This window comes from Myotis davidii, unplaced genomic scaffold (assembly GCF_000327345.1).
Source record: "Myotis davidii unplaced genomic scaffold, ASM32734v1 scaffold738, whole genome shotgun sequence".
NCBI lineage: Eukaryota > Metazoa > Chordata > Mammalia > Chiroptera > Vespertilionidae > Myotis > Myotis davidii.
The window spans coordinates 333,815-345,027 of NW_006289824.1; the positions used below are offsets into that span (position 1 = coordinate 333,815).

An 11,213-nucleotide genomic window follows, 5' to 3' on the forward strand; every position below is an offset into this window, starting at 1 on the left:
AAGAACTCCTACCATTTTCAACAGCATGGATGGAGCTGGAGAGCATTATGCTAAGTGAAATAAGTCAGTCAGAGAAAGATAAATATCACATGATCTCACTCAGTTGTGGAATATAATGAACAACATAAACTGATGAATAAAAATAGAATCAGAGTCATCGAAGCATCAAACAGACTGTCCAACCTATGAGGGAAGGCAGAGGAGAGGGAATGAGAGATCAACCAAAGGACTTGTATGCATGCATATGAGCATAACCAATGGACACAGATGTTGGGGGGAGGGGGGGACAGCCGGGAAGAGGTCAATGGGGGAAAAAGGAGACTTATGTAATACTTTAAACAATAAAGGATTTAAATTTTTAAAAAAGAGTCAACCAATAAATGTATCAGTAAGTGGAAAAACAAATTGATATTTTCTCTCTCTAAAAAAATAAATTAAAAAAACGCACAAATCATTCATCAGATGAACCACATGTATAAAATGCAAGTGAGGACTATAAATAATGCTACTATATTATTTGTGATTTTTTACTATTCTGGTAGTAACTGATAAAACAAAGAACCAGAGCAAATTTATTCCTTATTAATTTATTTGTATTACAGCAGTGAATACAAATACAGCAAAACCAACACTCAGTTATCCAATGATATTACAAATCAAGTTACTTTTTAAAAAGGAAAAGAACAGCTTTGATGGCTTCCTCCCTTTCTTAAGTCATAGAAACATGCAAATAAATTAATGACTCAGTATTATTTTAACGTCAACCATTCAATTTTGGTATTCTGAGCACCATATAATTTTGGTATTCTGCTTTTTCCTGTACAGTCCTCATAATTTTAACATTTCCCTTAATATACTCATTTCTACAGAAATTTCTAATGAAATTTATTTATAAGAGTCTTCCATTAACATTTTAAAATTTCATTAACTGGTAATAAAAAGAAACTTATAAGAAGATGACATATGGATCTAATGAAGCTCTATTATGGCTTAGAAAACAAAAGCAGTATTCTGGAAGTAATTTCAATGCCTGGTACAACACTTGATTTTTTTTTTCCTCTTGTGTCTCCTTAGTCTTCTCCTTGCATGGTGAGAAAACAAGATAAACCACTCCCAGCACCACCACCTCCCTTAAGAGATCCTCCCCCGCCTCCACCTGAGAGACCTCCCCCTATCCCACCTGATAATAGACTGAGTCGCCACTTGCATCCTGTGGAGAGTGTGCCTTCCAGAGACCAGCCAATGCCTCTTGAAGCCTGGTGCCCTCGGGATGTATTTGGGACTAATCAGTCAGCAGGCTGTCGACTGGTAGGGGATGGCTCTCCAAAGCCTGGAGTCACAGCAAGCTCAAATGTAAATGGAAGGCACAGTAGAATGGGCTCTGACCCAGTGCTAATGAGGAAACACAGACGCCATGATTTGCCTTTAGAAGGAGCCAAGGTAAGACATATACAAATCTGCTTAAACTCCTCTGGCAGGAGGTAGTGTAAAAGGTTGGGCAGTGTTTGTTTTTTTTTTTTGCCTAGTATGGTACTTCCCTGCAGGTCTTTAATGACCTCCAAGTTATAAATATTCAGAAGCTCATTAAAAGTAGAACTTAAAAGAAGTTAAGGACAGATTCTAAGTAATGATTTAATTTTAATATGAAGATATTAGACAATTTGAGATTTATTTCACCTTCTCTTATTTTACCGAACAACTTTTTTTCTTAATAGTAACTTGGCAGGAGAATTAGCACTATTTTTTTAATCTCCTAGTTCTATCTAACTTGAAAAAATAATTGTGTAATTATAGCATTTCATAAATAAGCATTAGAATTGTCAGTACACCTATGCATCGAGGTAAAATGAATCTTGTCACCAACGTAAAAAAAGTCCAGTTCACTGTTACAAAGCCAGCTATTTCTCCATAAAACTGAGGGACTCTCACATATGTTGATTTCTGGAAGTATATCGCCACTCTCCTTTATATGTCCAGGAAAGATTTAAACGTACAGGAAACCAAAGTGGCAACAACAGAATCACTGAATTCAGAACTCTTAGTAAGCCCTTGACAGAGTTGCTTATATTCTCATATTTGCTTCCATGATATTTTTGGCTCTGAGATCAGATCATTCCATCCTCTCTCAGCTAAAGGAGGCTTGCCTCTTTTGAAGACTTTAATATTAAAGTGAACTCATCTCTATTGACCTTAAATTGTCACTTTAAGGAAGCAACTTATTCCTTCAATACAATGGCTTGCAGTTGATGAATTCACCCTATAATATATTCTAGATACAAGTATGAAATGTGACCTGTACTCAACTCCTGTGCGTGTATGTGTTTTGTGTCTGTGTGCACATGTGTGTGCCCCTGTGTGAAGGAAGGTAATACTGAAACCTTTGTATAACATGGATAGCCAGGATAGGAACAGTCAAAAAGTGTGTAGGATGGCATTGAACACAAAGGGAAGAGTGGTGGTGGTTTAACAAGACTCTTTGCCAGTGACTGTCCTTGGTACCTTCAGTCTCTCATCTATAATAATAAAAGCGTAATATGCTAATTAGACCGGACATCCTTCAGGATGAAGCTGCAGCAGGCAGGGGCTGAGGCAGAGACAGTTGCCGCCATTGAGGAAGCCCCTTGCACAAATATACATCGGTCCTCTAGTCTATTTATAAATATGACGATCTCCAAAGTTTCCCCTCACAGTCATCTAAATATCATGTAATTTAAAGAGAAAGCATTTTTAAAAGCACCTTTATGATCCTTTCTGAAAATGGAGATTGTTATTCTCAAAAGAATGTTTCCACAACCTACAAGCCTTATTGGAAGGACCTGCCATTCTTTTTTTGATGTCTTTTTTCCTTTAGTCTTTATTACTTTTCTTTTCTACATGATCAGACTTCTCTTGAGAAGAGTGTTGAAATTATCGCTGACAGGAATTGACTAGTTATATATTAGCAGCATATAATAATATTTCCTGAATGAACTTCAGAAATACTTAAAATAATTATCTTAGCCAATTTACTGAAGACATCTCCTTTCAAGTTTCTTTTCAATACTATGTTATATAGTTTTATCACTAATATAAACCTGCTCTTCTAAGCCCTAGAATGCTGGCTGTTGATTTTTGTTTGGAAAGTTACATTTTTGTTTCAAATATAACAACTATTATTTAAACTTGTTTTCATTAGAGGCAATGCTTCAAATTAAGTATTGTCTTCCCATTTTAAGATAAGAAAACTTGGCTAAGTTCTAAAAGTGTAAATTAAAATTAAATGTACATATGGAATACCATACGGGGAATTCATAAAACTAAACACCCTATAAATGGAGTGACAACTCACTCCCTGTCATCATGTGTCTTCTCTCATGTGCCAGTTTTCATCATCCGTTAGAACATTTTCCCTTTTTATTTGCATCTTCACTAGATAAATGGTAAGAGAAGCAAGAATAAATTAAATTCTAATTACTCCATTTGCCAGTTGTAGAGAGCTCTGGAGGAAAAAGCCCTCTAATTCATAGTTCAAGTGAAGTGTAAGAATTTTCTGTGGCTTTCATTTACTCCCCTTTCTCTTCCCCTTCCCACTTACCGTAATCAAATAGCTAACATAATGCTTATAACATGAATCTGCAAGCTAAGAGCTATTGGGATTATTTACCTCTTTTTTATTTTCTTGGTAAGAGATTTCTGTCCAGTAGCATTGTTTTCATTTTCTGAAATTCTCAGGTCTTAGTCATATTATTAACCTATTCCTTCAGAAATACTTTGTTGGCTAGATATTTATTGTTATTGGTCAGTTGGTATTAATCATCTGAGCGAAAAATATTTGCAGTATAATGTAAAATATCATTGGACACTTGAAATTTATCTCCTTATTTCTAGATACTAACATTGTGTCCAACTGTCTTGGTTTGTTCCTCTTGCAAGATTAAAGCTACTGCTTTTTCTTATGTGATAAAGACTATCTCTTACTTGTCATGTTACTTCATGTGACATTACTCTAAAATGACCCTGTGAACAGTATCTGTTGGAGATATTGCTAGATAAATACATCGAATTATTTCGCTTTTTGAGATTGTGGCTTTTGCTCTTCTGCTGGTGAGGCTCATGTTTATATGGATGACCTTAAATCTGCCTATGAATCTCCAGAGCTGTCTTTCAGAAAATAAGTATGCTCTGTGTGCTGGTTTTATTTCTAATCTGATGTTGAAGGACAAATTATAGCAACATTGTGAGGGTAGTGAATGTGTGGGATTACATGTGTGAGATAAGGAAAACCCACCACCAATAATAAATAAGTATCTAGCCAACAAAATATTTATTAAGAAACAGGTTAATAATGTGACTAAAACCTGAGAGTTTCAGAGAATAGAAACAGTGCTATAGAACAAAAATCTCTGACCACAAAAATAAAACAAGGTAAATATTTAGGGGTTTTGTACAAATAAAAAGGTTTTTCTTAATTGTGCCAAGATTATCACAGAGCATTTATTTTCCCTATATCTCAAGAGTCCCAGATTTTTTAACCATAATTGTTAGATAACATATATCATGAGAAAATACTTCAAATTTCAAGATTAGGATCCAATGCTATCTTGAGGCATGTAGAAAACTATTAATCTAGCATATAAGTAACCAAAAGTTTATAATAAAATATGTGATAACTCAGATTATTCTTCTCCCACATGTTTAAACTTCCCCTAGTGAATTTTTATTTCTTCAGCCTATTTCGGCTATATAAGTACTTAGGATGTCCAACACACTGCAGGAATACAAAATGAATAAAGCACAGTATAGAGAGGGTGAGACAGGTATACCATTAACTAAGAAATAAGACACAGAAGTAGCATTCAGAAAATACAATGTGAGTTCCCCAAGATAAAAACATTCTATTTGAGATGTAGGGTAAAAGAAAGAATAAAAAACACTTCATGTAAGAGGGTCACTGGTTGTAGACATTGGAAGACTGGTAGGTATTTGTATAGACATTATAGGAAGGATTGGAATGGAGATGTGGAAACATGCATAGTGTAGGAAGTCAGTTTTGGACAGAAGATAGGGCATAATCACAGAATAAACATGATAGGCAAAACTACAGCAATGTGCATTGAAACTAATTATGGAGTGTCTTATATTCTACATGAGGCCCGGTGCACAAAATTTGTGCACTCGGGGAGGGGTTCCCCCCAGCCTGGCCTGTGCCCTGTCACAGTGCGGGAGCCCCGCAATCGATCGCCCCAAAGAGGTTGGCCCCACCCACCCATCCAGGGTTCCTTGATGGATTGCCCCAAAGAGGTAGGCTAGAGCCAGGGGTCCTGCCTCCATGCCACGCAGAGTGAGACCCTCAGGACCCCAGGCAGGCCTCGCCATGCGGAACTGGGAGGAGGCAGGATCTCCAGGCAGGCCTCACTGCATGAAACAGGGGGACCCCCAGGCAGGCCTCGCCACACAGAGCCAGGATACCCCCAGGCAGGCCTTACCTTGTGGAGGCAGGACTCCCAGGCAGGCTCCGTGCTGTGCACACAGCATCAAGCCCAGCCCTGCACACCTGCGCGTGCCCACTGGGCATGCAGCCATCTTGTGACAGCGTGAGGGTGCCACGGCATGATGACCACTTAGGCTTTTATTAGTAAGGATACTAGAGGCCTGGTGCATGAAATTCATGCACAGGATCGGGGGTGGTTCTCTCAACCCAGCCTGCACACTTTCATAATCCAGGACCCCTCAGAGGATGTCCAACTGCCAGTCAGACATCCCTCTCACAATCCGGGACTGCTGGATCCTAACCGCTCACCTGCCTGCCTGCATGATTGCCCCAACTACTTGTCTGCCTACCAGCCTTGTCTAGTTAGCATATTATGCTTTAATTATTATAGATGAAGCAAATTTGGACAGGAAAGCACATTCAAAATTGTTCTGAGAGAGGAGTGATAGAATCAGCCCAGCCTGCACTCTCTCCCAGTCTGGAAGCCCTTAAAGGATGTCCCACTGGTGGCTTAGGCCCGCTCCCCACAGGCCTAACCCAGCAGTCAGACATCCTTAGCACTGTAGCAGAGGCAGGAGAGGCTCCCGCCACCACCATTGCTCTTGCCATTGCTCTCCTGTGGGAGCACACTGATCACTAGGGGGAAGCTCCTGCGTTGAGCATCTGCCCCCTAGTGGTCATTGCATGTCATAGCACCAGTGGTTCTGCCATTCAGTCGATTTGCATATTAGCCTTTTATTATATAGGATTTATTCTTTCATTTACCTGATGTGCAAATGAAAGCATTTTTAACATCAGTACATGTTTGAGTATATTGATATTCCTTTTCACATATGTTCACAGTGTTCTGCTTATAAAATTACGGTTGGCTTATTGTTAGATTAGAGCAAATATAAATGAAACTGTTATTTCCATATCTCCCTTTTATAACTGCTGGAATTTTAATAGATATCAACAGTACATTAGATACTTTCTCTCAATAAAATAAATAATTGCATATAAAATTCATGCTATATTTTCTTTTTTAAAAAGATATTTTTTATTGATTTCAGAGAGGGAGAGAGATAGAAACATCAGTGATGAGAGAGAATCACTGATTGGCTGCCTCCTGCATGGCCCCTACTGGGGATCGAGCCCACAACTGGGCATGAGCCCTCACCAGTAATTGAACCCTGACCTCCTAATCCATAGGTCTATGCTCAACCACTGACCCACACCGGCTGGGCCATACTATATTTTCCAGAATAAAAGAACATTTAGGAGATTTGATTCCAAAAGTCTTGCCTTATACCCATTCAGATAACATGAACAGGTTTCCATTGAAAAATGACTTTATCACACTGAGCATTTGTAGTTTAATATATGTGTTGGTTGGTTACAAGGCATTTTTATTTTATTCTTTATTGATTAAAGTATTTCATATGTATCCTTTTTCCCCCATTGACCACTCCCTGGCCACTCTCCCATCCCCCAGCACATGCCTTCAGCCCCCCTAGTGTCTGTATCCATTGGTTATGCTTATATGCATGCATACAAGTCCTTTGGTTGACCTCTTACCCACCCCACCGCACCTGCTTTCCCTCTGAGGTTTGACAATCTGTTCAATGCTTCTCTATCTCTGGATGTATTTTGTTCATCAGTTTATGTTGTTCATTATATTCCATAAATGAGTGAGATCATGTCTTTCTCCAACTGGTTTATTTTGCTTAGCATAATATTCTTTATGTCCATTCATGCTGTTGCAAATGGTAAGAGTTCCTTTTTTTTTACAGCTGTAAAGTATTCCATTGTGTAGATGTACCACCATTTTTATTTGTTTTTATCTCTATTTTTTCAAATTGCCCATTACTTTATTTTTTTAATTTCTTTATTGATTAAGGTATTACATATGTGTCCTTTTACCACCATTACCCCCACCACTCCCCACTCATGCCCTCACCCCCCCGTTGTCTGTGTCCATTGGTTAGGCTTATATGCGTACATACAAGTCCTTTGGTTGATCTCTCCCTCTTACCCCCGCCTACCCCACCCTCCCTCTGAGGTACGATGGTCTAATCCAGGGGTCCTCAAACTTTTTAAACGGGGCCAGTTCACTGTCCCTCGGACCGTTGGAGGGCCAGACTACAGTTTAAAAAAAAACTATGAACAAATTCGTATGCACACTGCACATATCTTATTTTGAAGTAAAAAAACAAAACGGGAAAAAATACAATATTTGTATTTGCATGTGGCCCGCGGGCCCTAGTTTGAGGACCCCTGGTCTAATCGATGCTCCTCTGTCTCTGGATCTGTTTTTGTTCATCAGTTTATGTTGTTCATTATATTCCATAAATGAGTGAGATCATGTGATATTTATCTTTCTATGACTGGCTTGTTTCACTTTAGCACAATGCTGTCCAGTTCCATCCATGCTGTTGCAAATGATAAGAATTCCTTCTTTTTTACAGCAGCGTAGTATTCCATTGTGTAGATGTACCACAGTTTTCTAATTCACTCGTCTGCTGATGGGCACTTAGGCTGTTTCCAAATCTTAGCCATGGTGAATAGTGCTGCTATGAACATAGGGGTGCATATATCCTTTCTGATTGGTGTTTCTGGTTTCTTGGGATATATTCCTAGAAGTGGGATCATTGGGTCAAATGGGAGTTCCATTTTTAGTTTTTTGAGGAAACTCCATACTGTTTTTCACAGGGGCTGCACCAGTCTGCATTCCCACCAGCAGTGCAAAAGGGTTCCTTTTTCTCCGCATCCTCACCAGCACTGGTCGATTGTTGATTTGTTGATGATAGCCATTCTGACAGGTGTGAGATGGTACCACATTGTCGTTTTGATTTGCATCTCTTGGAAAAGTAGTGACTTTGAGCATGTTTTCATATGTCTCTTAGCCTTCTGTATGTCTTCTTTTGAAAAGTGTCTTTTTAGGTCCGTTTCCCATTTTTTGATTGGGCTGTTTATCCTCCTTTTGTTAAGTTGTATGAGTTCCCCATAAATGTTGGAGAGAAACCCTTATTGGTGATAACACTGACAAATATGTTCTCCATGCTGTGGGCTTTCTTGTTGTTTTGTTGATGGTTTCTTTTGCTGTGCATAAGCTTTTTATTTTAATGTAGTCCCATTTGTTTATTTTCTCTTTAGTTTCCATTACACTAGGAGCAGTATCAGTGAAGAAACTGCTTTGACATATGTCTGAGATTTTGCTGCCTGTAGATTCCTCTAGTATTTTTATGTTTTCCCATGTTATGTTTAAGTCCTTTATCCATTTTGAGTTTATTTTTTGTATGGTGTAAGTTGATGGTCTAGTTTCATTTTTTTGCATGTATATGTCCAATTTTCCCAACACCATTTGTTGAAGAGACTGTCCAGACTCCATTGTATGCTTGTGCCTCCTTCATCAAATATTAATTGAGCATAATGGCTTGGGTCAATTTCTGGGATCTCCATTCTGTTCCATTGGTCTATATATCTGTTCTTGTGCCAGGCAGTTTTGGGAACAGTGGCTTTGTAATATAGTTGATATCTGTTACTGTGATTATTCCAAGTTTGTTCTTCTTTCTTAGGAATGCTGTGGCTATTCTGAGTCTTTTTTTATTCCATATGAATTTTTGGAGCATTTGTTCTAAGATCTGTGAGAGATGCCATTGGTATTTTACTGGGGATTTCATTGAATCTGTAGATTGCTTTTGATAATATGGACATTTTAATGATGTTGATTCTACCAGTTCATGAACATGGTATATTCTTCCTTTTGTTTACGTCTTCCTCTGTCTCTTTTTTCCATGTCCTTTAGTTTTCTGAGTACAGGTCTTTATCTCCATAGTCAAGTTTATTCCTCGGTGTCTTAATTATTTTATTGCAATGGCAAATGGAATTGTTTTTTAAATTTCTCTTTTTGCAAGTCCATTATTGGTATATAAAAAGCCATAGATTTATGGGTGTTAATTTTGTATCCTGCTACATTGCAGAATTCATTTATTAAGTCTAATAGTTTTTTTGATGGAGTCTTTAGGGTTTTCTATGTACAATATCATGTCTTCTGAGAATAATGACAATTTTACTTCTTTTTCCAGTTTGGATGCCTTTTATTTCTTCTTCTTGTTTAATCGCATTGGCTAGCATTTCCAGTACTATGTTGAACAGAAATGGCGAGAGTAGGCATCCCTGTTTTGCTCCTGTTCTTAGGGGAAGTGGTTTTAGTGTTTGCCCATTGAGTAAGATGTTGGATGTAGGCTTGTCATGTAAGGTTTTTATTATGTTGAGGTTTGATCCCGCTATTCCCACTTTGTTGAGTGTTTTTATCAAGAAAGAGGGTTGAATTTTGTTAAATGCATTTTCTGCATCAATTTATAGGATTATGTGATGTTTGTCACTCAATCTGTTTATGTGATAAATCACGTTTATGGATTTGTGAATCTTGTACCATCCTTGCATCCCCAGAATAAATCCCACTTGGTCATGGTGTATGATCTTTCTAATGCAATGCTGTATCTGATTTGCTAGGATTTTGTTGAGGATTTTAGCATCTATGTTCATCAGAGATATTGGCCCATAATTCTCTTTCTTTGTAGGATTTTTTATCTGATTTTGGTATTAGGGTAATGCTGGCTTCATAGAAAGAGCTTGGAAGTGTTCCTTCCTCTTGAATATTTTTGAAATCGTCTGAAGAGGATAGGTTTCAGCTCCTCTTTGACTATTTGGTAAAACTCCCCTGTGAAGGGATCTGGCCCAGGGCTTTTATTTGCTGGAAGTTTTTTGATGACAGCTTCAATTTCCTCCATAGTTATTGGCCTTTCCAGATTTTTCGATTTCCCAGATTGAGTTTTTCAAGGTCATATTTTTCTAGGAATATGTTCATTGCTTCTAGGTTGACCAGTTTGTTGGAATATAGTTGCTCATACTATTTTTTTACAAATATTTCTATTTCTGTGAGATCTGTTGTTATTCGCCTCTTTCACTTCTGATTTTATTTGAGTCCTCTGTCTTTGCTTCTTGGTGAGCCTGGTTCATCAATCTTGTTTATCCTTTCAAATAACCAGCTCTTGGTTTTATTGATATTTTCTATTGTTTTCTTTTTTGGTCTCTGTGTCATTTATTTCTGCTCTGATCTTTATTATCTCCTTCCTTCTGCTCTCTATGGGCTTTTTTTATTGCTCTCTTTCTAATTCTTTAAGTCAAAGAGTTAGATAATTTATTACCAATTGTTCTTTTTTTGTTTTGTTTTTTTTGTTTTAGGTAGGTCTGTAATGCTATGAACTTCCCTCTCAGGACTGCTTTCACTGTGTCCCATAGATTTTGGATTGTTGTGTTTTCAATGTCATTTGTTTCCAGGATGTTTTTAATTTCTTCTTTGGTAAACCAGTCATTGTTTCATAGCATTCTACTTAGCCTCCAAATGTTTGAATTTTTTTATTGTTTTTATTTTCGTTTATTTCTAATATTATGGCCATTGTGATCTGAAAAGATGATCGATGCGATTTCAGTCTTCTTGAATTTTGGGAGACTTTGCCTGTGACCCAATATGTGGTCTATCTTTTAAAATGTCCCATGTGCACTTGGTAAGAACATATATTCTGCAGCTTTGGGGTAAAATGTTCTGAAGATGTCAATTAATTCCATCTGATCTAGTGAGTCATTTAGGATTACTGTTTCTTTGTTTATTTTTTTTGTCTACAGGATTTATCCAGTGATGTCAATGGGGTATTGAAGTTTCCTACTGTGATTGTATTGCTGTCGATTTCTCCCTTGA

The 11,213-nt window shown here is 37.7% G+C and overlaps 1 protein-coding gene across 1 annotated transcript in view; it reads left to right on the top strand.

The window, feature by feature from the left end:
- Positions 1-11,213, top strand: part of CBLB (Cbl proto-oncogene B, E3 ubiquitin protein ligase) — a 226,773-nt gene that overhangs the window by 165,930 nt on the left and 49,630 nt on the right. The window contains exon 11 of the mRNA XM_006762650.2: positions 1,075-1,440. Coding sequence (XP_006762713.1) covers positions 1,075-1,440 — 366 coding nt within the window. The remainder of the gene's footprint in view (positions 1-1,074; positions 1,441-11,213) is intronic.